Raw genomic sequence first — 26984 nt, forward strand, 5'->3', positions numbered from 1 at the left:
CGAAACAGGAGATCATGACCTGAGCCGAAATCAAGAGTCAGACCCTTGTGTCTGGGGTGGTGACCACCCTTAACCGGACTTAGCCACCTAGGTGCCCTAGAGGTTTTTAACATATGGTTTGTTTCTTCCTCAGAGCAAAGTTCTGAGCAGTCAGAAAGAATATTTTCATTGCTCTTTTAAAACACAGCTATTTGATATGTCATCAAGGTTTACCATAGGAAATTTAGAAAATACAGACTTGTAAAGAGAAGAAGAAAAACTATTCCCATCATCTAAAAATAGTCACTGTTAACTGTGAATCTATTTCTTTAGACTGTTTTTCTTGCATTTATACAAATGTGACTTTTCAAATATGGAATTTATATGGCATACACTGGTTTTTAACTTAAGCACATAGGTTTTTTTGTTTTTTTAAGTAAGCTCTATGCCCAGTGTGGGTCTTGAACTCGTGATCCTAAGATGGAGAGGTACATGCTCTACCAGCTGCCCCAAGCATGTAGTATTTATTGCCAAGCAAAGAAAATTGTTTCATTGTGCTTAATAACTACATATATTCCATTGTGTGGGTGGGCAAAATGTATTTATTTACCTGGTCCTTTACTGTTGGGCATTTAGGTTATTTTCAATAGTTTGCACTTAAATGAACATACTTTTACAAATAAAATGTGTCCATATTTCCAAGGATACTTACATTCTAATACATAGAATGTATTTTTTGCATTAGTATGTACAAAGTATGTAATGTACTTTATTACATTAGTAATATTACATTACATTACTAATTACTAATTACATTACTAATTACTAATTACATTACTAATATTACATTAGTATGTACAAAGTATGTAATGTACTTTATTACATACTGACAAATTTGCCACAGAAAGGTTAAGCCAGTAAAACTCTTCTAAAATAATAATAAATACTATTTATTGCACCTTCACAGCCTGTCTGCTTTACATTTTTACATCTTTACACTGATCCCATGGCCATAGGTTTTACTCCCATAGTCAGATGGGGAAACTGGGATCCAAGGAGTTAAGTAACTTACCTGAGGTCATAGTTGGTGAAACGTGGAACTTAGATTCACACTCAAGTAGGTCTGACTTCAGTATTTTTTTCTAGTCCCTAGAAAAAATAGTGTATTTTTTACACTATGTCCCTATGTTAGATTGGGTTTCCCCCTAAAGTTCAGACGGACGAACATTTTATTTTTTTTAATGTTTATTTATTTTTGAGAGAGAGAGGGAGACCCAGAATCTGAAACAGGCTCCAGGCTCCAGGCTCCAAGCTGTCAGCACAGAGCCAGTCGCGAGGCTCAAACCCACAAACCGTGAGATCATGACCTGAGCCGAAGTCAGACACCTCACTGACTGAGATACCCAGGCACCCCCAACATTTGAATCTAAACATTTCAATTTGCTGGGTCAGCCTTTCTCTGTCCCACAGGAATCAGGCTCCACCTCCCTTTCTGGGTAGGTGTGCAATTGGGGTAAGGACAGCTGAGATGCTTGCCTTGTAGCATTTCTCATGTGACATTCTTCTCTCTGCTCAGAGGTTATGCATGGGTCATAAGTCTGTGAGCTGCCTAAAGGCAGGGGTTCCCTAGCCTAGAATATTCAATAGAACAAAAACCCCATGGAGGCTGCCTTTTCTATTGTAGCAGAGCCTTCCTACTTGGAGAAGGTCTAGGATCGGAGGTCCCCAAAGTGTCAGATGCCACACCTGAGTTTTCTTCGTAGGTCACACTTATTCTAGAATGTGGTCGTGTTGCCCAGACATACAAATCACCTAGATTGCTTCTAAAATGGTTGTGGTCCAGCGGTGTCTGCTGGGTGGAAATATGTCAGAAGGGCTTACTGAGGCTAAAGCACTGGCATTGTTTTGAGGCTACCACTATGTATATTTTTAAGACATAAGGAAATACAGGGGTGCCTTGGTGGCTCGGTCAGTTAAGTATCTGACTCTTGATTCAGGCTCAGGCCATCATCTCACGGTTCGTGGGTTCAAGCCCCACATCAGGCTCCTCACTGACAGTGCAGAGCCTGCTTGGAATTCTCTCTCCTTCTCTCTGCCCTTCCCCTTCTCATGCTCTGTCTCTCTCTCTCAAAATATATAAATGAACTTAAAAAAAAAAAAAAGACATGAAGAAATACAAAAACAGGGACAGAGATCCTGAAGCTGTTGGTTGTCTTAGTGCCTACTAAGATATTCAACACATTAATGTTTTAAACAAAAATATGTATTATATTGTGGTTGGGCTAGTCACAAATAATTACAGGATTTAAAAAATCTAGGGGCACCTGGGTGGCTCAGTCAGTTAAACGTCTGACTTTGGCTCAGGTCATGATCTCACGGTTCATGGGTTCGAGCCCCGTGTCAGGCTCTGGCTGATGGCTCGGAGCCTGGAGCCTGCTTTGGATTCTGTGTCTCCCTTTCTCTCTGCCCTTCCCCTGCTCATGCTCTGTCTCTGTCTCAAAAATAAATAAATGTTAAAAAATAATTTAAAAAAAATCTATATTAATTTGTGGTATACTGTCTGAAGTGTGCCCCAGGAATAGGACATAGATGTATTAAAAGTTGTTTGACAAATATCTTCTTCCATTTCTGTTGGTAACTATCTGTGTAACCTGGGGAGAAAACACCAAAAGTCCCCCATTCAAGAGAGGCCAGGACAAATGCCTTCCCCTCCCCTAGCTTTACCATGGATCAGGCCCAGTCCTGGCCAGTGTTATCTTTTTTTTTTTTTTTTTTTATGTTTATTTATATATTTTGAGAGAGAGAGAGAGTAGGGGAGGGGCAGAGAAAGAGGAAGAAGCCGAGAGAATCCAAGTAGGCTCTGAGCTGTCAGCATAGAGCCCTACGGGACTGTGAGATCATGACCTGAGCCAAAATCCAGAGTCAGATGCTTAACCAACTTAACCGACTGAGCCACCCAGGCACCCCCCTGGCCAGTGTTATTCTTACCAGACATATGCAAATACAGCAAATGACTCGTTAAAGAAGTGTCATCAAAAGACTGCATCAAGTAAGGACATAAAACCCAGGTTATGAGGACATCTGCAAACGTAGGAGAGGGTCCTTCCCTAAAGTGAAGGGACAAATTAACCATCATTTGTGAGCTGTGATCTGTGCGTGTACATATACATCGTGAAGGCAGAGGTTTTGTCTTTTTGTTCACTTCAGCACCTTAGAACAAATAAATACATGCATGAACACACAGGTAAGGAACCACCCATTTTCTTTGTTTAAAAGATAACCTAAATTTTCCAGTTTTAAAAAAGGAGACAGCGCAGGGCACTTGGGTGGCTCAGTCTGTTAAGTGTCTGACTTCGGCTCAGGTCATGATCTCACAGTTTGTGGGTTCGAGCCCCATGTCAGGCTCTGTGTTGACAGCTCAGAGCCTGGATCCTGCTTCGGATTCTGTGTCTGCCTCTCTCTCCCCCACTCACGCTCGCTCTCGCTCGCTCTCTCTCTCAAAAAAAAATTTTTTTTAAGTTAAAAAAAAGAGACGGTGGGAATAAAATCCTTTTCAGCGGGAAGATAAGGAAAATATGTAAGGAGTCATTTCTCCCACGTCTGACACTCTTCACATCATCTCACGGAACGATTCTTGGGTGCTTGAGACATGGCATCACCTGGTGGCCATGCTCCGTTCCCACAGCTCTTGATTCTGAAGCAGGGCCCGAGGTTGGTAGTTCTGACAAGTTCCCTGCCCATCCAGGAGAATTTGAGAATCTCTGATGTTCAGTTAATTTCTCAAAAAAGTCTATAACGTAGGTGCTGTTTCCACGTCACAGTTTAGGCAACTGACCCAGAGAGGTCAAACATACACAACTTGCCGAGATTAAACAGCCAGTAAGTGGTGGGATTGAGACTGGAGTCTGGTGGGTATCAATGCCTGCAGCCCTAACTCCTGTACTGGAAAGGATGAGAGGCAGGAAGGTGGAATATCAGAGAGGCTGGAGAGAGAAAGACTAAGATAGGCGGAGAGGTAGTGGGAAAGGTGGAAGAGGGCTGAGTCAAGTTGCCTGGGGGTACTGGGGAGGCAGGGGTAGGTTGGTCTGAAAGCCTTCCGGGGAAGAAGACTCTCTCCCCTCTTTCTCTGATGCGGGGCTTTAAGTCAATTATCACCATCTTTGGAATGCTGATCTGCTCTCCAGCCTGTTAGAAGGGCCCTTTTGCATTCAGAAATCTCTGTTCCTTTACTGTCAAACTTTAGAGTTTACTTTTGGAATTAAGGTTTATTTTCCCTAGGTTTTGGGAATTAGCTCTTGAATCTTGAAAGAGTCAGCCTTACCTAACTACTGAATGAAGTTCTTCCTGTGACATTCAAAACTTTTGCCGATGTCATTTGAGCAGTCAAGACTATATTAATGTCTGAAGGGTGCTCTTGGAGGTGGCATTTATTTTATAATGTGAGCCCTTCACTACCCGCAGCGCTTCCACTCCATTTTTGAAATTTATTTGCCTCGCTAGTTCTTATAGGGTAATATATCATGAGTCAAAAAGGACAGTGAAATAAATCCCTCTAGAATACTTGGGCTCCCAGTTTTCTGCCAGTCACAGCCTGTTAGCTATTCCGCGTCCTCCATTCTAAGACTTCTTCTGGTGAGAACATGGGTCAGAGAGAAGCCATGAAGACAAGCATTTATTGAAGTGCTGGTGGCTGGAGATCTGGGACCAAAACAGAATCCACCCATCCACCCATCCTCCCTCCTTCCTTAGAGTGAGCAGGGGAGAGGCAGAGAGAGAGAGCGAATCTTAAGCACACTCAGCAAGGAGCCCAGGCGGGGGCTGGATCCCACGATCTTGGGATCATGACCTGCGCTGAAATCAGAAGTCAGATGCTCAACCAACTGAGCTGCTGAGGCACCCCCAGAATCCTCACTTCTTAAGGCAAATTAACTTGCAGCCTCTTGCCTTTCCTCACACCAGAGAGCACTGTGTGCTCGTGGGGGCAGAAGGGGGTAGCAGTGAGTGATGCTCACTTCTTAAGCCCCAGCTGAAAATTGGAAAGTTAGAACTAGAGGGCACCCAGAGCTTGTCGGGTCCATCAGCTTTCCCATTTCACAGATGAGGAATTTGAGGCCCAAGGGAGGAGATGACTTCCCCAGGGTCACACAGTTAGTGGTAGGGCCAGTTGTCTGAGTGATTTCCACTCAGATGTTCTTTCCACTGCACCCAGCCAGTTACACCTGTGCTTCAAGCAGGGTTTGGGGCTGAGTGGTTTTCACAAGGGTTTCAGACTAGGCTCGCATCCCTTAGGACATCTGGATGTTGACATTGCCCAGATAATGTTGACATTATCTCTCTCCCTGGATTCTGATTGTTCAAGATCCTCCCGACTGAGCAAAGGAGTCCCCAGTGTAGATATTGGTCCCTAACCTTCCTCCAACCAAGCCTTTAGTCCTCCTCCTTCCACCTGCTCGCTACCTGACAGCCATACCGTCTCAGGTAGAGAGATCCCTGAAGCATGTTCTTGTAATTTCTTAAAGAGCACTTAATGCTCAACTTTCATGGTGTGTGTGAAAGAGAAAAATGGATATGTAGTATGTCAATGCATCCCCTGAGTCCTCACTGTCTTGCAAATCTGTGGAACAGACCAGAAGTCCCAGACTTTTACATTTCGTGAGCCAGTAAAAATTCCTCCCAGTTTTTCAGAACCTACATAGGGTTAACAACTCATTTTGCTACGTAAGAACATTTTTTTAAAAATTTCTTTTAATGTTTATTTTTGACAGAGAGACAGAGTGCGAGCAGGGGAGGGGCAGAGAGAGAGGGAGACACAGAATCTGAAGCAGACTCCAGTCTCTGAGCTGTCAGCACAGAGCTGGATGTGGGGCTCGAACCTTGAGATCATGACCTGAACCAAAGTCGGACCCTTAACGGACTGAGCCACCCAGGTGCTCCATGTAAGAACATTTTTAAAAACCAACACTGTTCACTACCATTACTTTCTTTTTTTTTTTTAACTGTGGTAAAATACACATAACATAAAATCGACCTGTTTTCACCAGTTTTGAGTATCCAGTTCTGTGGCATTAAGTTCATTCATGTTGTTGTCCCACCATCACCATCATTGTCTCCAGAATGTTTGCATTTTCTCCAATTGAAGCTCTGTTCCCATTAGACTTGAACTCCCCATTCTCCCCTCTCCCAGCCCCTGGCAACCACCTTTCTACACCATTTTATTCTCTTTAAAAAAAATTTTTTTTTAACATTTATTTATTTTTGAGAGACAGAGAGAGACCGAGCATGAGCAGAAGAGGGGCAGAGAGAAAGAGGGAGACACAGAATCCGAAGCAGGCTCCAGGCTCTGAGCTGTCAGCACAGAGCCCTATGTGGGGCTCGAACTCACAAACCGTGAGATCATGACCTGAGCCAAAGTCAGACACTTAACCGACTGAACCACCCAGGCGCCCCCACCATTTTATTTTCAAAGGATGCTTATGGCCTTTATTTTCATAATGTAACGATAAGAGGCATTTCTTTAACATTGAGAAAAAGTAACCTTATGAAGAGCCCATTCCATGGCCCACTGAAGTAAGTGACCCCTGTACACTATGTGACCCAGACCCGCCATGCAGTGATCGTACTAGACACGGGGAGGGAAGGTGGCAAGTACACTGGAGTCCTGAGAGTTTTGGTGAAGCATGCTCTCAAGCACCCACTGAGGTTTTGGGGGGGCGCAAAAAGCCAAATTCTGGAACAGCTGACTCCTCCACTAGTTCATCAGCAAGTTTAGGGAGCTGCAATTTTTTCCTGCCCAGCTGCTGGTGCTTCTTTCCCCAAACAAGCTCTGCTGAGTGTGGGGGAGGGGAAGCCCTCCGAGGGGCCCTTGTAGGGGGCGCGGTGGGGGCAGGGCTGTACTTTCTTTTCTTTAAGGAACCTGACCGGACTTTAAGGTCAGAGCACAGCAGAGTGGGAGCTGCAGGGTTACCTCTTCCCTGTTGATTCATCTCACTGTCCTCCTCCCCCAGCCTTAATGATCTTTCCATTACAGAACCCAGACCAGGAAGTGCATGACAGGTCGCAGCTGCAGACACATGGCTGGGAGGCCTGGGCTCCGGGCCAGTGGTGGGAGGGTCTGAGCTCTCTTTACAGCAGCGGGACCCTACACACACACACACACACACACACACACACACACACACGCACGCACGCACTCACGCACACACTCAGGCACTTGAGCTAGTTCAGTGGAAGGTGTTCTGTGTTGTAACAGTTGGTGGCCAGTTGTACTTTTGCTTTGAGTTCAGGACTTGATTTTTACTAAAGGCAGAAGACCACCACCTGAGTGTCCAGATCCCCTCAGCTTACAACCCACACAAGTGGTCCTTACTGGGTTTGGGATTCTTTCAGGGGGGGTTTCCATCATTGAACAGAGGCTCTTTGGCTCCTTTTCCCAAAACAGGACCCATCTAATATGGCTTTAGAAGCTTCCCAGATGTCCAGGAGAGTTATTAGGCATAGTATTAATACCTCCAAAATTGTTAGTTTTTCTTATGATTCTATCAAAATGCAAGGTTCAGAACCTCTTTTGGGGGATGGTTTAGTTGCAAGAGCGTGGGCTTTGCAAACACACAGTTCTGGGTGCAAATCTTAATGAGCAGAGCCTCCTCTGGCCATCTTCTTTGGGGATGGCTCCTTCCACATGCAAGTTTGCTCAGGAAATGTTAATTTACCCTCAACTGTGTCCTGGGGGGCAGTTGTCACACAGGAGTTTCTGTCTCCACCGCCAGCTGTGTTGTTGGCTTTCTTCCCTGAATCTGCCAAGGCCGGATTCCTCTAGTGCCAAATGTGAACCCCGGTGACACCAACTTCTAGGAACTGTGAGCTTAGACCGCCCTTCCCCGTAGCTGCGGGGCACCTCCCTTTGCTCTGGGGTGAGTGGGCTCTTTGCTTCCTGCGCCTCTTAAATGAACTTGCCTCAGAGCAGCTAAGGTAGGCAGGAGAGAAGCATCGCGTACTGACAATTGCTTTGGGAAATGGGGATAGGAAGAGATTTCTTCGGGCTCCATCCGTAGTGTGTCAGTAAATATTTGGCGAGAGAGCTTTTGCTGGCAGAGAGGAAGAAGGGAAGTTTCTTTTAAAACAGCTCTTGGGCACATTCCTTTGTTAATCACTTAATTACGGTCCTTCTCCCCAGTGAGTGAGTGCTTTGCCCTTGGTGGGAGGTAGAGGGGACATGGGGGACACGGGTGCTGATGGGGGCACAGTCCTCAAGAGGGGGAAAAAAAACTACAGGTACGAGGAGGCACCACATAGAACCCATAGAACCCGGCGCGTGGGCTCGAACCCTGGACTCCATCCTGACTCTCATTTGGTTGAAAGTTTACACAGACCTCGCTGGGCTCGGGGCGCTCTCGGCTGGGGTCTCCCGAGTGGGGTTCTGCATGCCTGGGCCTCCTCCTGCCCAGATACTGGGGAGCTGTTTTGGGGGGTCTTGGGGCGGGCGCGAGGCCCCGCGCTGAGGCTTTGGCCAGCGCAGGCGGCTCTGCACTAAATTACAGTGACGAGGTGGGACACACAAAAGACCAAAATCTTTTTTTAATAAAAACAAAACAAAACTCCGGCCCCAAGCCCCTGGGCTGCTGAATGGCGATGGCTTCCTGTCAGGATTAGCCGGGCCGCCTGGGCCTGTGTGCACTGCCTTTCTCCTCAGGAAATACCTTTAGTAAGCCCCGGTGGGGTCCCCATGGCAACGCGCGAGGGGACCTGCTGACAGAGGCCATTCAGCCCGCCATTGTTCCTCGGCCCCTTTGTCGGGAGCTGTATTGCTGCCCCTCTGGCAAACACAGCAGTTTGCACCGTTTTGTCAGGCTGAATGTGGAGTTTTTACATTTTAATGGGTTCTTCTGGCAGTGGCCCATTTGCATGCAAAATGTTCCCTCGTACTTCTTTCCCTTTTTTTCTATTAAAAAAAAAAAAAAAAAAAAAAAAAAACAAACCTACACTCCAAATCTCCTGGGTCAGTGGGGGGACTGGTGAATGCAGCCGGATCAGGGTGTCCGACCCTGCTAATTGATTTGGTGTTCTGCCTCCCCTATCACACATGCCTGTGCTCCCCATTTCTGCAGCTTTCACTGTATGTTGGGGACATCGTGGGCACAGGGAATCCTGTATCTTTAGGGCTTCCTCTCTGTACCCCTGCTTGTAGGAGGATAGTCATTCCCTGGGATTTCAGTGAGATCCCCACTCTGGCCTGGCCTTGCCAGACTAAAGTGAGTTTTCAGTTCCATTTCAAAGCCAAAATAACGTAATAAAAAACCTCTGCAGAGGGCTCCTGGAGCCCTGCCGCGCTGTTCTGTGTTCCTTTTAAGTTGCCTTCAAAGCCACCCGGAGTTCCTCCCCCACCCACAATTGCCCCCTCATTTATCTCTGGGGAGTTTGTGCCAAAACTGTAAACATTCCTGGACCACCAGTTCCCCCATGTTACCGAAAAGAATGGGCTGTTCTCCCCTAATTTTCTTAACCCAGAAATCCAAAATCAAAAGGATTTCGTAAGGATGACAGCAATCACGACCCCGAGACAACAGGTCTGGACTTTGTTAAGGGCTGGTTATCCTTTGGAATGTAGGATGTCGATGACACCACTCGATGATACCACTCCTCACCACAGAGGGTAGAGAAGATGCATATTTATGGGACCAGCCCACAACCAAGCAGCATGAATAAGCACAAGATAAAGTCGTGAAAATCCGTAGGTCCTAGGAAGGCACATTAAGAATAGGACGAAGATTGGAGTTGGGGGTGTCTCAGAAGAGTGAGTCTTAAAATCTTAGAGGAGTGAGGGAGAGAGCGGAGGAAACAGGCATTGTCGGAGAAAGGAAAAATAAGAGGGCCAGGGAGGGCAGTGGCTTGGCCAAAGAGGCTAGGAGATTGGACAGCTGAGGTTGGGAGGTGTGGTTGAGGGGCTCCAGATGGTGGAGGAGGAGGAAATAAACCGAGGTCCCCAGGAGTGTGAGGGCATGGAACGCAGGGCGCCCAGGCAGAGAGGTCAGGGCTGGAGAGCTGGGGGCAGTCGGATGTGTGACCAGGAGAGCTGGCCCCTGTGCCTGATGTTCTTAATCTTCCGCAGCAGAGTCAGGCAGAGGTCATCAGAGGTCATCAGCTCAGCTGTAAACTGTATTCAGAGGTGAGGGTCTTAGGGCAAGAGAAGGTGTCAGGTGACCCAGAATTGAGCCAGGGACACAGTGAGGGAGGGACTGTGCTGTCCACCTGTGGCCAAAGCCACAGTAAGTACCTTGAGTGGGTCACCTGTCACTGTCCCAAGTGCTGAGTGGAAAGTGTGACACTGTGGAGGGGCCCAGGCCCTGGCAGACCCAGCATCGAGAGCCAGTGCTGGTCCCTGTTTTGTGACTTTGAGAGAGAAGTCCTTCAATCTTTTTTTTTTTTTTTTTTTTTTGTATTTTGATGGGAATGAACACCAATAACATGAACATGAATTAACATGCCTTTTGGAGTATCAAGTGCCATACCAAAATAGGGCATTATTCTTAGTCCCAAGCCTGCCCCCACCCCCATTTTCTCACTTGCCAAATGTGCACATTGATACCTGCTCAGCTTTAGAGGGTAGATGAGTGTGGACAGAAAAATGCATATATGAGTTAAAAAGCCCTAAAGTATAAGGTAGAAGTGGTGAGCTGGAGGGAATGAGAAGACAGGATAAGGTCAAAGCAGTCAACTTCAGAAGCTCATATGAGGAAGTAGGAGACATGAGTGCCGTTAGGATAAGGGTTTCGGTCACTTTTCAGAAGTCAGGGATTGCAAAAGCAAAGTGAGGGTAGAGAATATTTTTCAAAGTGATAGACATGGGCTCTGGACATGTGTGGACTCTGGAGAGCCAGGCCGCCCGCTTTTGAATCCCAGCTTGGCCACTTACTAGCTAGGTGGGCCATCTTGGACAAATACTGGATCTCTTTTTGCCTCTGTGTCCCCTCTATAAAACGAGGGTAATAGTGGTACCTGCTTCACAGGGTTGTGGTGATTAAACGTGCTTGGCATGCGGGGAGCTTCCGTGTCCATAGGGTAGAGATCATAATAGTATGTACCTTATAAGGGATGGAACGAGAGTCTGTGTTAAAAGCTTACAGTAAGCGCGCTGTAAATATCGGCCAGTATTAATTAGCATGATCGTTTTCAGCATTGTTTATGATCCCAAGATAATATAGGGGAAAGCACATAGTAAATTGCAAAGTGCTATGCAAATATGTTGTTATTCTTCACCGGGTTCATATTAAGTTGTGAAGTTTGGAGATGGATAACTCAAACCAAATTGGCTGTTATGGGACCAGAGCTGGTAAAGTGGCATTTCAAAATACATTTTCAGGTGTGTTTGTGGCAGGAAAGGTCTGCATTCTTGGTCTGCAGAGAAATGTGTTCCCTGGGACTTCTTTAGTGCTCTGTTCTATCTATTACCCACCTCACAGGTTAGAATCATTATTTTTTGCTATTTTCTGCCGTGAACCTCTGGTCCAGGCAGGCCATACGCTCTAACCTCGTCTCCTACTCTCCTTCATCTCCAGGCACATCCCATCCTTTTCTGCTCCCCCCAAAGTTTATACTCCCAATCTTAATTCTTTTTTTTTTCTAAGTTTATTTATTTTGAGAGAGAGAGAGAGAGAGAGAGAGAGAGAGAGAGAGAGAGATCCCAAGCAGGATCTGAGCTGTCAGTGCACAGCCTGACACAGGGCTTGAACTCATGAACCACGAGATCATGATCTGAGCCAAAAGTCAAGAGTCGGATGTTTTACCATTTAACTGATGAGCCACCCAGGTGCCCCTCCCCATCTAAATTCTTTTTTTTTTTTTAATGTTTTTATTTATTTTTGAGAGAGAGAGAGAGAGAGTGGCGGGGGGAGGGGCAGAGAGAGAGGGAGAATCTGAAGCAGGCTCCAAGCTCTGAGCTGTCAGCACAGAGCGCATCTCAGGGCTGGAACCCACAAACCGTGAGATCGTGACCTGAGCCAAAGACGGACACTTAACCAACTGAGACACAAAGGAGCCCCTCCCCATCTAAATTCTTAATTTTTTCCTCCCCTTTCCCTACCAGTATGTCCAACCTCTGCTGTGAACCCTGCTATCTGCTCTGACCACCAATACTTTTTTTGTTTAAGTTCTGTAACCTCAGAGGCTGTGTTGGATTGCCTGTACTGGGTTCTCATGTTCTTCTCCAGTTGTCTCATGTTGCAATATAAAATGCCTCATCCGTGTCAAGGTGTTTTATAAATCTTACCACCCTGGTTAGAGCAAGGCATAGGTTTGCTCCTTTGTTTAATCCATGTCTTTTCCTTGCACGGTAACCAGGGCTCACAGAAAGCACCCAATGACAGCTATTTTGAAGAAAGCTCCCTGTCTTCTCCTTGGATTTTTGGGGACTAGGGTCTCATCTTCTCATAAGAATGACAAATTTTGTATGGCTTTGGGCCTCCTTGGAGACTCCGTTCCTCCCCCTTGCACAGTGTCTGCTCATGGCTGGTGGGAGACTCAGATTTAGAATCAAGAACTTGGATCTAATCCGATGTACCCAGGGCAGAACTGCCTGCTGGAGGACAGTGGCAGATTTCTGGCCAGTCGTGCCACAAGCAAAATGGTACATCCTATTGGTTTGTTGGGAATTGCAAAGCCCTGGTATTTTGGAGAAATGTAGGAAGGGATGGGAGACTCAGGAGGGCTCCATTAGCATTAATCATGTTCTAGACCTGAGAGCACCATGGAAAACACTGCCCCCCTTTCTAGCTGCTTCCCTGAGGACTATGAAAAAGTGTGGGTCCCTGATCTGCTCCTACTTTTCCCTGGGGAATAGAGAGGCTCTGTTAGAGAAGTAGGACAGGATTGATGATTGGTGTAAGAATCCCTTCCACTCTCACTAAAGCAGGTACTGGATCCAGCCTGCACAGCCTTCCACAGTGCACCTGCCATCCACACTGTCCCAGGAACCCGCCTCAGGACCAGAGGCCTCCTCAGTCTCCCAGACAGCCTTTGTTCGCTCCTGTTTTCTGAAGAGTTGGCCAAGGTGTTGGCAGCCTTAATCCTCTGGGGATATTCAAGTCAAACCCTAACCCTACCCCTAACCTTCCCACTCCCAGTGATGAGAAGAGTGACCCCACGCTGTGGACATCAGAACACAATGCATCTTTTTCCACAATGTACTTTGAACACATTGCACGTAGGGCCTGTAAGAGTGGATGTTGTTATCTGACTCACAGCCAAACACCTTCATCCTCAGGCTAGGTCATCACAGAATCCAGATACCAAATGTCCTCCAGCCTCCGTTTCCCACCTGATCTCTAAGGAAACAAGAGGCAGAAAGCAAGTGTTCTGGCTTGCCGCTTCCCTCACAGCATCCCCGTTCCAATTAACCAGGTTCTCCAAGAGTGGGAATGTTGGTTTCAAGTGGCCAAGCAATACACTTGGCTTTCTTTTCTTCGTCTTTCATGGCCAGTCCAATAAAGGTGTCAGCTTCTTTCTTGCTACCTGACAGCCAACAATAAATATAGCCCTGGCCTGCTGGCCTTGACCAGAGAATAGCCAGCTCGGATGGAGCACAGATACAAGGGCCTTTCCCAGTGGGGACATAAATGGAGGACACTACCAAAACCAAAAGGAGAATAGAGAGTAGTGACTGAATTGTTACAGTGAGCAGTGATGCCCTTGCATCAGCCACCACACATAGGACTTCCCAAGGTCAGGACCACTATTGAGGGCAGTGATGCAGACAGGCAGGGTCCAGTAAACCAGCGAGTGCTTTGTTACCTTTCTGTCACCTAGAAGAAAGTGGCATTATCCCTGCTTTATAAATAGAGACATTGACACACATCCAAGAGCACTATTAGCCATGAAAAAAAAAAAAATACACTCTAAACCCAAGAGCCGTAGGCTGAATTTTGGCCATAAGCTAAATTCAGTTCAAGACCTATTGGGTATTTTCGGCTTGTGACATTGTTAGGCACTCTGGAAAAATTATAATAAGCAGTTCTGCTCTGAATTGCTTTCTGTTTCTTAGGAGAGGAACACAGGGACACTTGTGACTCTTAGGAAACAACATACCCAAGTGTGCATCAACCAATGGATGGATAAATAAAATGTGGTATATCCATACAATGGAATATTATTTGGCCATTAAAAGGAATGAAGTAGTGAGACATGCTACAGCATAGAAGAATGTTGAAAGCATTATGCTAAATGGAAGAAGGCAGTCACAGACCATATAATGTAGGATTCCATTCGTATGAAATATCCAGTATAGGCATATCTATAGAGATGGAAAGCATCAAGCTTCCTAGGCTGAGGGAAAGGGTAGGAGATGGCATGTGACTGCCAGTGGGTATGGAGTTTGTTTTGGAGATGATAAAAATGTTCCAAAGTTAGGGGTGCCTGGGTGACTCGCATCTGACTCTTGGTTTCAACACAGGTCATGATCTCTCAGTTTGAGCCCGCCATGGGGCCCTCTGCTGTCTGTGCAGAGCCTGCTTGGCATTCTCTCCCTCTCCCTCTCCCCCTCCCCCTCCCCAGCTTGGGCTTGCGCGCTCTCTCTCTCTCTCTCTCTCTCTCAAAATAAATAAACTTAAAACAAATTTTTTTTTAAGTTCTAAAGTTCAATTGTGAGGGCGCCTGGGTGGCTCAACAGGTTAAATGTCCAACTTCAGCTCAGGTCGTGATCTCATGGTTCACGAGTTCAAGCCCAGCCGGCATCATGCTCCATGCTGACAGTGTGGAGCCTGCTTGGGATTCATTCATTCATTCATTCATTCATTCATATTCTCTCTCTCTCTCTCTCTCCTTCCCTCCCTCCCTCTCCCCCCTTCTCTCTGCCCCTCCCCTGCTCTCATCCCCCCACTCAAAATAAATTAAATAAATAAGTAGACTTTAAAGTTAGATTGTGGTGATGGTTGCATAACTCTATGAATATACTAAAAAAAATCGAATTATATGCTCTAAATGGGTGAATTTTCTGGCATGTGAATATATCTCAATAAAGATGTTTAAAAAAGAAACAAGATTGTATGTGATCGAGTGTGAATTTGTGTGGTTTGTACAGTATGTTTTACAGACAGTTGGGGTGGCAACACTAGGGACAAGAGGAGGATTCCTGGCGGGCTTTGATGGTGCACTTTGAGCAGTGTGGGGGGGGAGGGCTAGAGAATCACAACGCTGACAGTGTTGAGCAGAAGTAAGTTTTGTTGTGAGAGAAGAATGCAGTTGGGCTGGAGAACAGCCAGCCTTGAAGCGGAGGGTGGGGAGAAGAAGGTTGCGTGGAGAGGTGGGAAGAGATTGTCAATGAGCCTTGAATGCCAGGCAAGGATTTTGATTTAATCCTATACACGGTACAGGATCTTGATCAGGAGAATTAAGGGACAAAACTCCAGAGGCAGAGAAAAGAAAGGTGGTCCTTGAGGCTATTTATTTATTTATTTATTTAACAAATTGCTTCAATCTTGTTTTTTGTTTTTTTAATTTATTTACTCTTGAGAGAGGTGCCTGGGTGGCTCAGTCAGCTAAGCGTCCAACTTCTGCTCAGGTCATGATGTCATGGTTCATGGGTTCAAGCCCTGCATCGGGCTCTGTGCTGACAGCTCAGAGCCTGGAGCCTGCTTCAAATTCTGTGTCTCCTTCTCTCTCTCTGCCCCTCCACCACTCATGCTCTGTCTCTGTCTCTCAAAAATAAAACAAACATTAAAAAGAAATTTAAAAAAATGTTTTATTTATTCTTGAGAGAGAGAGACTCCTAAGCAGGCTCTGCGCTGTCAGTGTGGAACCTGATGTGGGGCTTGAGGCCATGACCCTGGGACACTTAACCAGCTGAGCCACCCAGGTGCCCTGAGACTTTCTATGTATCCTGTAAAAGTTTTGTGTGCACATCCTAGTTAGAACAAGCAGGGAGTCAGGGTTCCGAGCTAGAATCAGCCAGAGTGGTCTCAGTAGGGCCAGTGACCCTTTGCTTTCTCTGGGGGGAATGCCCGTGTTTTCCTCGCTACCTTTTTGTTCCGAGACCTATCAAAATAGGCTGCGATGCCAGAGGCTAAGAATTCGAGTTTACGGAGTTTACTGTTTGACCAATGGCTTGTACAGAATCACGAGCTGCAAAATATTTAATCAGTGAGGTCACTGGAGGGAACAGAGGTTTGATCAATAGGAGTGTCTGCTGTTTCCCTTAAGGATCAAGTCTGAACTGCTTTTCTTCCCCCTTCTTTTGGCAAAACCACAATCCATTAAAAATGGAAAGAATAACTTTTTTTAAAGACCCACAAAAGCTTATTTTTAATCAGTTATGTGGTCTGCTCACCTTTGTGGGGTTCCTCTTGACCCGATTCACAAAACTATAAATGAATGCTAGCCTAGTGGCTTTCAAACCCTTTTGCAGCAGCACCTCCCCCTTTCGATGACTCAGTATTTACCCAGTATTTAAGACAGCCCTTGGGTTGCAAGAGGGTCAGGGACGGCAGCCTTGGCCCCTCTGAGGACGATGGCTATTAGCTGGTAGTCACTGGTGCCATCTGACGCCCAGGGTGCTCATTTCTTCATTTGTAAGGTTTGGCACCTGGGTAGCACTTCAGAAGGAGTCGGTTACGGTGAAGGTGGTAAAGGAGAAAAGGGAGTTTAGAAAGGAAGACGGTGAGGAAACCGTGCATTTTCCAACAAGTGTTCATTGGGCAACTGTTGCGTGCCAAGTCCTATACTGGGTGTTGGGCATTTTAAAAGTAAATATGACACGTCCCCACCCTCACAACTCAGTCGAGAAAGGGGACTGTCCTTCAGTGTGACGAGTGCAGTGGGAGAGCACCTGCCCCAGCCTGGGAGTCAGAAAAGGCTTTGAGGCAGAGTCCTCAGCCAGCCAGAGAACTGGAAGGTAGCTGAGAGCCAGGCAGGGCACGGGCCCTGAGGGCAGTGGGGTGCAGGGATGGGAGAGCGTGTTTCAGAGGCGGGTGCTTTGGGGACCTGCAAAGAGCCCCAGCTGGGCCTCCGATGGTTAACCGAGGGGTGAGAAAGAAAGAAGGCTCCCAGGGCAGTGGAGACGTAGGTCAGGTGGTAGATGTGAGCTGGAACAGGTGCACTTTTTGGTGGGGGGTGGACAGTTGGCAGAAGATGCCAGGAGGGAGCACAACTGAACATCCTGAAAGGAAACAGAAACTGCATTTCCCCCTAGTTAGTAAAGGGGAGCTGCTCAAGAGCGGGTCACAGTCAGGGATGGTGGACTCTGAGTGTGCCTGGCTTCTGGCCTTCACTGTCAGTGCGGGTGCCCACTTGCTGGTTGTGAGGATGGATGGGTAAACGGGTTGTATCAGATCTGTGAGCCGTGGGGCACTCGGGATCCAGGGAAAGAAAGGTGAGGAGGAATGGATGTGTGTGACCGTGTGTTGGGGGAGGGGAAGCGGGAGGGCTTGAGGCGGGGGAGCCCTGCGGTGGGATGAGGAGAAAGGAGCTTTGTGTGCAAGGGCTTCTGTAGCCAGAGCAAGTGTGGGCTTGGTGGCAGCTGCAGGCCTCCGTTCCTAATATAGTCAAAAGCTCCGAATCCTCTTGGCCCGACACCTGTTAGCCAGAGGTTCCCCTGAGCTGACCTCTCCTTAGGCCGCCTCTCCCACATATGCATCTTATGCATCTGACTCACTGAGGGGCCAGACCCCTCCCTGCTGAATCACTTGGACTGAGGGCCCCGGTTGACAAATTGCCTTCTCTCAACTTAGGTGGGGGCTGCTGGAGTTTTGAGGGACAGGTTTGCTCAGCTGTTTCTAGGGAGAGGCGTGAGGCTGGGCTAGCCAAAAAGAAATGGGGTGTCCTCCTGGGAAGTGGCCATCCCTGACAGAGGACTGAGCGAGTGGGAGAGGGGCAGTCTGGACACAACGAAGCCCTGGGGAGGGCCGGCCTTTCCCCCGCCCTCCGATGGAGGGCAATGAAACATCAACTGCTTATTGCTGCTGTGGCTGCTTCCTGGCTTTGCCTCTTTCTTCTTCTGACCTTTGGGGGAGTGGGGCATAGCAGAAGAGGTGGGGTTCTAGGTAGCCAGCCGTTTCCCACTGACGCCTGTTCCGGTTCTCACCTCCCAGCTCTGTAGCCCCTGGGATGTTGCAGCTCAGTGCGGCTAGCTAGCATAATTCCCTTTGTCTCTCCCCCTCTCCCCTCTCCCCCTCTTCCTGTCCCATCCCTTGGTCCCCCTTCCCGGTCCCTGTGGGGGGCTGCAGCCCAGCCCTGGGGAGCCCCTGTGGAAGTGGAGTCCTTCCTGGTCCACCCTGGTGACCTGCTACAGCTTCGCTGTCGGCTGCGGGACGATGTCCAGAGCATCAACTGGCTGCGGGACGGGGTGCAGCTGGTGGAGAGCAACCGTACCCGCATCACAGGGGAGGAGGTGGAGGTGCGGGACTCGGTGCCTGCCGACTCCGGCCTCTACGCTTGCGTGACCAGCAGCCCCTCGGGCAGCGACACCACCTACTTCTCCGTCAATGTCTCAGGTTGGTAGCAAAGCCTGCCCTCCCCCTCTCCCTGGATCCACCCCTCCAACCCTCTCTGCTAGTTTCAGGGGGAGGCGAACCTCCTCCCCTTCATGATCTGCCCCCACTCTGCTTCCAAAACTGCTGCCCACTAACATTGCTCCCTGCCCGCCGCGTGGCTTAGCTCTCAGAGGGGTGACCAGGTGGGGCAGGCCTCAGGTCAGAGATCTAGGCCTCCAGGATCTGCCTCAAGTGACTGCTGATACACTTGGGTCAGCAAGACACTGATTGTTTTCCGCCACAGCTTGTCCAGATCTCCAGGTGCTACCTGGGGCTCGGCCAGCTTGCATTCTGTCATTCCCTTGCCATTCGGACTTGGTACTTGGCTTAGGGGTTAGAGCCCCAGAATATGTGGTGAGGTAGGTCCCTACTATGATGGGAAAGGATCCAGGTGCACCGCCATATTCACAGGCTTCATGGAAAACATCGGTCCTCCAGCTTCCTGAGCTGTATTAAGGGCAGCCAGGGAACCCTGGAGTTCTGTGACTTTGGGAAACTGCCACTTATAGAACACGAGTTTTACAAAACTCTAGGATGAAACAAAGAAGAGTTGAAATTTTCTTGATGCCGTTTGTGCATCCCAAGGGGGAGGGCTGGGCATCTCCTCCCCTTCAGGCATCATTTAGAACCTGCCCCCATTTGAAGGACTGGAAAAAGATCTGGCATGAACCCTGATTGGTGACCACATGTGTGTCAAGCCTTTTAAAAGGGGTGGATACTTGGGGAAAAGTGTCGGCAGCTGCAGACGGTGTGGTGGGCTCCCTATCTACCCTGGGCAAGAAGGGCAGCCCCCAAACCTCAGCAGATACATGCTAGGAAAATTCCATCTGTGAGTTGTTCAGCCTCATGGCTTTAGAAATAGCTTCTCGCCATAGCGTGCCTAGATCTGTCTGGGTTTCTGAAGAAGGAGACACACAGATTCCCCTGGCTGCTAGTTCTGAGACCCAGCATGTCTGGGTGCTACTGAGTTGAGAGAACTTCTCAATACAAGGTGTAATTAAATCCAAGAGGACCCGCTGCCCCTGATGGAACTGGCCAATATCAAGGCTTGTGGACAGAAAGGGGCACTGCGTTGGGCTGGGGAAGGCGGGGGACAGGCATAGAGCATGCAGTTCTTAAACCATTTCTGTCCCACAGAGAGACTGTCACTAAGGGTGGAATGGGACTGGGGGGTTCCAGATGCATTCGTTCTGTAACTGGACTGGCCTTTATGTTCATGGCTGGCTGTTGATATGGATGGAAATCTAGTGAGCCCTTTTCCCTCGAAGGGACCTCAGTGCCCCCTTCTTCCCATAGATGCTCTCCCCTCCTCGGAGGACGACGACGATGATGATGACTCCTCTTCAGAGGAGAAAGAGACAGATAACACCAAACCAAACCGTATGCGTGAGACACTGTTTCCTATCTTACTGCCTTCAGGCCGGGCCTTGGGTTTGAGTGGGAAGGGGGAGGCTTAGATGATTGTTTGGAGAAGGGGAGAAGAGGGCACATGCGGTCATGGGATCCTTTGGGCGCCCTGATTAGTGCAGGCATTGTTTACAGTGTTGGGGACACCTCCAGGTCCTGGCCTGGGCCCCTGCTCCTGAGCCTGACTGGCCCCTGCCTGTCTCTCTTGGCTTTCCCTGGGTAGCCGTGGCTCCATACTGGACATCCCCAGAAAAGATGGAAAAGAAATTGCACGCGGTGCCAGCTGCCAAGACTGTGAAGTTCAAATGTCCTTCTAGTGGGACTCCTAACCCCACGCTGCGCTGGTTGAAAAATGGCAAAGAATTCAAACCTGACCACAGGATTGGAGGCTATAAGGTATGTGTGTATGTATGGAAGTTAATGTAAGATGAATGAAAAAATCTACTTAGAAATTCCTTATTATGTGGCATTAATGGTTTAAAGTAATGCTTTCTAACTATAAAAGTAGTGTGCCTTAGAAGAATTTCAAATATAAAAAACTTCAAATGAAGCTTCAAAATCTTTTCAGTCTTGGGGCGCCTGGGTGGCTCAGTCGGTTAAGTGTCTGACTTTGCCTCAGGTCATGACCTCACGGTTTGTGAGTTCGAGCCCCATGTCGGGCTCTGTGCTGACAGCTCAGAGCCCGAAGCCTGCTTCAGATTCTGTGTCTCCGTCTCTCTGCTCCTCCCCCGCTTGCTTGCACATGCGTGCGCGCACGCTCTCTCTCAAAAAAAAAAAAAAAAAACATTAAAAAAAAATTTAAAGACTTTTCAGTCTTTTTTCTTATGTGTATGGTTTTTTCATAGTTAATCACAATGTGTGTAGAATTTCTTTCCCTTGTTAACATTACAGCACGTGTCTTCTGCCATGTGTTCGGTAGATAATTTTTCATGGCTGCACAATATTTCATTATTAAAATGTCCATAATTTGATGACATACATTGTCATACTAGTTATTTTCTGATTTTTCACTATTACGAATTATGCTGTAGTGAATATCTTTATACATAAATCTTTGTTGGTGTTTTAAAATATTCTTCCCTAAGGGGCGCCTGGGTGGCGCAGTCGGTTAAGCGTCCGACTTCAGCCAGGTCACGATCTCGCGGTCTGTGAGTTCGAGCCCCGCGTCAGGCTCTGGGCTGATGGCTCGGAGCCTGGAGCCTGTTTCCGATTCTGTGTCTCCCTCTCTCTCTGCCCCTCCCCCGTTCATGCTTTGTCTCTCTCTGTCCCAAAAATAAATAAAAAACGTTGAAAAAAAAAAAATAATAAAAAATAAAATATTCTTCCCTAAGACAGATTGCTAGAAGTGAAGTTTACTAGATCAAAGTATAAGCATTTTTTTAAGCCCTTGATGCGTATTCCCCATTACCTTATTTCCCCCTGGTAATTAGATAATTTTAATCATTTATTTTTTTATTATGTGAACATTTCTTTTTTTAAAAATGTTTTATTTATTTTGAGAGAGAGACAGGAAGTGCGCGTGTGCGCATGTGCGTGGGGGAGAGGCAGAGAGAGAGAATCCCAAGCAGGCTCTGCACCATCAGCACAGCCCAATGCGGAGCTTGAACTGATGAACCTGGGAGATCATGACCAGAGCCTAAATCAAGAGTTGGACGCTTAATCAACTGAGCCACCCAAGTGGCCCTTTATGAACATTTCTTGAGCACATGTCTTTTCAGAAGGTGTACTGGCTGGACAAGTAGAGCTCTAAGTAAAACAGGAAGATACAAAATTTTAATTATTGTGACATTTGCTTTAATGGAGTATGATGTAATGAGTTGGGTGTGATTTTATTTTTTAATTTAATTTTATTGTGGTAACAATTACTTTCCTAAAAGGGAAGATTGATTCATCTTCCCATAGCAGAGTACAAGAATGACAAGCTCACCATACCTGAGCCAACAACTTTGATAGATGATGAAAGTATCTCATTGTTGTCTTGTGCATTTTTTTGCTTATTAACAAACTTAGAATTTTCATATGTTAATGAGTGATTTCCGTTTCCTGCTGTGTGAATTGTCTGTTTGTATCTTTTACCCACCTTCGTTTCTAGGAAGAACTTCATCTTAATCTCTTCTTTAGACTCCCAGATCATCCTTATATCCCATTTCACCTAGCTGCTCTTTCCCCATTAATCTTGTATAAGAAAAGCAGAGATCCGGGGAGCCTGGCTGGCTCATTTAGTGGAGCGTGTGACTCTTGATCTCAGAGTTGTAAGTTTGAGCCCCACATTAGGTGTAGAGATTACTTAAAAAAGTAAAATCGTTAGGGGCACCTGGGTGGCTCAGTCAGTTAAGCATCTGACTCTTGGTTTCAGCTCAGGTCATGATCTCACAGTTCAGGAGTTTTGGCCCCACGTCAGGCCCTGTGCTGGCAGTGCAGAGCCTGCTTGGGATTCTCTTTCCTTCTCTCTCTGCCCCTCTCCTGCTCATGCTCTCTTTCTTTCAAAATAAATAAACAAATCTTAAAAAAGTAAAATGTTTCTTAAAAATCAGGAAAAATAGGAGAAACTGTAAATTAATTTACCAGACACTTGCAAGGCACTGCCATGGTACAAGGCAGCATTCCTGCCCACAAAGAATTTCCAGTCTGGTAGGAAGGCAGATGTCCTTGAACACTGCTGCAAAAAGCAGTCTGTGATCAGTGCTTCAGCAGGGCCACAGGAGTGAGAACCATTTTGACCCAGGTTGGGCTGGAGGAGATGGTTTTTGAAAGAAGAGGTCAAGAGCAGACAGGGCAGAACTCTTTGCAGGGAGCCCTTCCGGCCCAGGACACGAACAGAGGCGCAGAGTAGAAAGCTCCCAGTGCATTGGGGAGTGTGCAGGAGGCACATAGGTCCAGATCATGGATGGCCCTGGCTGTTGTGGGCAGACTTCCAGAGTTTCTCATACCCACCTGCCAGCTTGCCTGATACATTCTTTCCCCGAACTTGGACCAGGGTGGCCATCTGCCCTGTCCTGGCTCGTTTGCTGCGTGGGCCGTGTGTTCTGGGCTGTGATCGGAGGGTAAGTGGCACAGGGTGCCAGTGCCTCCCGTGGCTTCTGCCTCCATTTTCCTCCAGACTCGCGATGGAGCTATTGGCATGTTTTCCCCCAGGTCCGTTACGCCACCTGGAGCATCATAATGGACTCCGTAGTGCCTTCTGATAAGGGCAACTACACCTGCATTGTGGAGAATGAGTATGGCAGCATTAACCACACCTACCAGCTCGACGTCGTGGGTAAGAGGGCAGTGGCAACAAGGTTAAGGAGCTTAGAGGAAAGAGCAGGGTGTTGAGAAAACAGCCGTGGGGTCCGGGTTTACTTACAGGTCATTGGCGTTTACTAGCTCTGTCACCTTAAGCAGCTTTTCCATAAGTCATTTGTGCATTTTTCTTACTTGTAAATGGTTGAGAGGATTGGACAGTTCTGTGACTCACTGTAAGGTGAAAGGTGCTGTGGCTGGTCTCCTGCAAGGGCTGCCTGGGGAGGGTGTCACGTAGCAGATACACAGGCAGCTGCTGGTGCTTCAGGGCCGGCAGCCTGCTGGGTGCATTACACCCGGCCGTTCTCACGGGCCCTGCGAGGTCAGCACTGTCACTCCCACCCTACAGAAGAGCAGACTGAGGCCCAGAATCAGACACCTCATTAATGTAAAACTGCAGACCCGTGCAGGGCATCACAGGAAGCACTAGGAAGGACGTAGTCCCTGCCTCTAGGTGCTGTTACTGCAGCCCCTTCCTTTCGGAGACTCTGAATCTCATTCCCTAGAGATCTTAAGGTGAAGAGTTTCTCAGCTAGCATTCTGTCTTGGCTTTGCAGATATGGTATGAAAAGAAGCTTCTGGTCCGAGGGGGATAGGACCTGAGATTTGGCATTGCTAGTGGACTCTTACGTGCTGCCGGTGATGCTGTTCTTGGACCACGCTTTGAACAGCAAGTCTAAGTGACTCTCTAATTTTAGTTAGGGAGGTCTGGGAGTGTGACTAAGTTATAGGGTCTCCATTTAGGCAAGAGGGACTTCTGGTGCCTGGGAAAATGGGTGCACTGCCCTGGGGAGGAGGTTCCTAACAGCTGAAGACCTGAGGAGAGAGTGTCCCTTCTCTTCTTCCAGCTCAGGGTCAAGGGGCTAAGGCTCAGCAGAGACTGGAAATGCTCTGTCAGCATCCCAGCCAGGAGCAGGCCATGGCAGAGCCTAACGAGCCTCTCCTCTCCCTTCCTCCACAGAGCGGTCCCCTCACCGGCCCATCCTGCAGGCGGGGTTGCCTGCCAACAAGACAGTGGCCCTGGGCAGCAATGTGGAGTTCATGTGTAAGGTGTACAGTGACCCACAGCCCCATATCCAGTGGCTAAAGCACATCGAGGTGAATGGGAGTAAGATTGGTCCAGACAACCTGCCTTATGTCCAGATCTTGAAGGTAATCTTTGCCCTAGTCTCCATGGGCTGGGTCTGGGAAGGTCTCCTGCATCTCCCGGGGCCCCAGTTGCTGTGGTCAGGCTCAGCACCGGCGATTGGGACCCATCCCTTATCCTTTTAAATAGGGACCTAGCCACATTCCCCAGAATTAGTGACAGGTCACAGAGTAGAGGTGCAATGGGAACAGAGGACAGGGGGTGGGGTGGGCATCACTAGTTTCTAAAGAGCTCTGAGAGTGGCTTTGCTCAGGTTTTTGGGTCAGCTACTCAAGGAAGGCCTTTGTACTCCTGACTTAACATTGCCTGGGACCAAAGCCTCTCCAGCAAATGTCTCCCAGATTCTGCCCTATTTCCCAAGTCCTGTCCTTTCTGGCAAGTGAGTGAATGAATGATAAGGTCACGACTCTTAGGTAGAGTTGGAAAAGCAAATGCCACAGGTAAATTCTAAACAGCATCAGGAATAATGGCATTTTCTTCCTTTTTTCCTCTCAATCCCAGACTTATTGTCCCTGAATGCTCCACTAATCCAGGGAAGGTAATTACCTAATTCCCCAGTGGATCTCGCAACAAGAAGTAACCAGAAGCTGGGAACGTGGTTTACCTCCTGGTCCCAGAGTTAGACCTCATCCTCCCCTGGCTTGGCCGTCCCAGAGTTTTACTGGCTATCCCTTTTCTTCACTATTGGTGCTGAAGCCTGCTGTGAAGGAGATGAGGCCGTGGCCTTGGCCCTTGGCCACAGTCTCCATTCACAATCCCTGGCCTAGACCTGGAGGAGTGAGTTTAACACAGAATGTTTGATGGGGGGCAGCGATTTGTTTTTGTTTTTTTAAAGCTTATTTTTCAGTCAGATGCTTTGGGCCTTTGAAGTCAACTTGTTTTGTCCTACTAAAAAGAGAAATGACAAATCTCACTAACGTCTCCCTCGCCTTAGCTCCCTGGGCCTGCCTTAATGTTACATGGGAGCAAGTGTGGCCACGTCTCAGTGTTTGCCCCACTGACTGGCTTGTCGTTGGTTTGTTCTAGCATTCGGGGATTAATAGCTCGGATGCGGAGGTGCTGACCCTGTTCAATGTGACAGAGGCCCAGAGCGGGGAGTATGTGTGTAAGGTTTCCAATTATATTGGTGAAGCTAACCAGTCTGCGTGGCTCACTGTCACCAGACCTGTGGCAAAAGGTAATGGGAAGATGGATGGGGCCGTGTGCTGGGAGTTTGATTCAGGCCCCAAGCTGCTGGGGCAGATGGGGAAGCCAGCACCCAACTCTCCCTGTTATCCTGCTGTATTTCTAGAGCCCAGAGCCATGGAAAAATACCCGGCCTGGGAGGCTGCTTTGGTTTGGTACTGTGTTGGTGTCTGCTCCCTCTGTGCCTTCTGTGTCCCCCTTGGCTATGTGCGTACTTGTGGGGACAGTCTGGCTGCGTGGTGAATGATGCTACAGACTGAGGTTTGAATGGTAGAGAAGGGGCCAGATGTCCCCTTGCAAACTGGCAGGCCACGTGCACGCGTGTGTGTGTGTGTGTGTGTGTGTGTGCGTGTGTGTGTACGTGTGATTGCAGCACCCTTCCATCCCTCCTGTGTGTGCCCTCTGACTTTCTTTACCAGAAACCAAACAGCACCCCCCTGCCACCGGGCCCCATTTCTCCATGCTGCCCACTGCCCGCCCGCATGCTTGGATGGGCCAGGGGCTGCCAGCGTCTGGTGAAGGGTTGTAACCAGCCAGCGTCGTCTCAGGTCTGCGGAGTCCCTCCCTCAGGGTTTCACTGTCTTCCTCTAACAGGTCTCGCTGCCTGGTGGTTTTTGTTTGTTCCTTGTTGCAAAGGAGACGCTGGGGAGCATTTCTTCCTCCGGTTTTTCCCCCCTTCTCTTCCTCCCTCCCTTCCTGTGTGTCTCTTAGAGGTCTCATGTCCTGTGCTTGTCCATTTTGCTTCCGTTGTCTCTTCTAGACTGCCGGAGTTAACACCACCGACAAAGAGATGGAAGTGCTTCACTTAAGGAATGTCTCCTTTGAGGACGCGGGGGAGTATACGTGCTTGGCGGGTAACTCTATCGGACTGTCCCATCACTCTGCATGGTTGACCGTTTTGGAAGGTATACACTGTACTTCTCCTCTCGATGTCCTGCCCTCGCCACGGGCACGGGGGGAGCATGCATTGTGGGGCTGGTGGAGACACAGAGCCAGGAGAGGTAGAGGAATGGCCCTGGCAGGTTGTCCAACCTTGAGTGTCGAATCCTCTCAGCTCACATAGGATCTGTCCTCGTTTTGCAGGAACACGGAGGCCTCCCACCTCTATGCCTGCGTCTGCCTCTCCCCTTGGCCAGTGCGATGCATGCGTGGGATCTGGAGTTAACCTGCAGCCGGGCTCTCCTGCCGGCCAGGCTCCTTCCCTCCTTGGGTCCAGCAGCCTTCCCCAACTTATCAGATCCTTTTTTGCTGGCTCTGCAAGTCTCGGGCCCATGCCTCCCCTCAGCAAATGTAGGCATTCTGTAAAGGGGGGCTTGTTGCTTACAGAGAACAGTGCTAGCCCACCCCGCCATCCTCTGATCTTGGAGGAGAGGTTCCATCCACATGAGTGAACTTGAGCTCTGAATAAAGTAAGGCCGCCTGGGATGCGGTGGTGCCCCCTTATCCTCTTGGGCTACTGACGTTCCTCCTCT

At 48.2% G+C, this 26984-nt stretch overlaps 1 protein-coding gene across 7 annotated transcripts in view; it reads left to right on the top strand.

Annotated features, from left to right (window-relative positions):
- The window catches only part of FGFR1 (fibroblast growth factor receptor 1), a 51602-nt gene that overhangs the window by 16372 nt on the left and 8246 nt on the right, over positions 1–26984 (top strand). For 2 of the 7 annotated variants that reach the window (XM_058720646.1, XM_058720644.1), the window contains 6 exons: positions 18186–18452; positions 19788–19877; positions 20122–20294; positions 23034–23157; positions 24142–24332; positions 26273–26417. In XM_058720646.1, the coding sequence (XP_058576629.1) occupies positions 18186–18452; positions 19788–19877; positions 20122–20294; positions 23034–23157; positions 24142–24332; positions 26273–26417 (990 nt within the window). The remainder of the gene's footprint in view (positions 1–18185; positions 18453–19787; positions 19878–20121; positions 20295–23033; positions 23158–24141; positions 24333–26272; positions 26418–26984) is intronic. The other 5 variants (XM_058720647.1, XM_058720645.1, XM_058720649.1 and 2 more) reach the window with 3 other exon arrangements.

Source organism: Neofelis nebulosa, chromosome 3, assembly GCF_028018385.1.
Source record: "Neofelis nebulosa isolate mNeoNeb1 chromosome 3, mNeoNeb1.pri, whole genome shotgun sequence".
Lineage (NCBI taxonomy): Eukaryota > Metazoa > Chordata > Mammalia > Carnivora > Felidae > Neofelis > Neofelis nebulosa.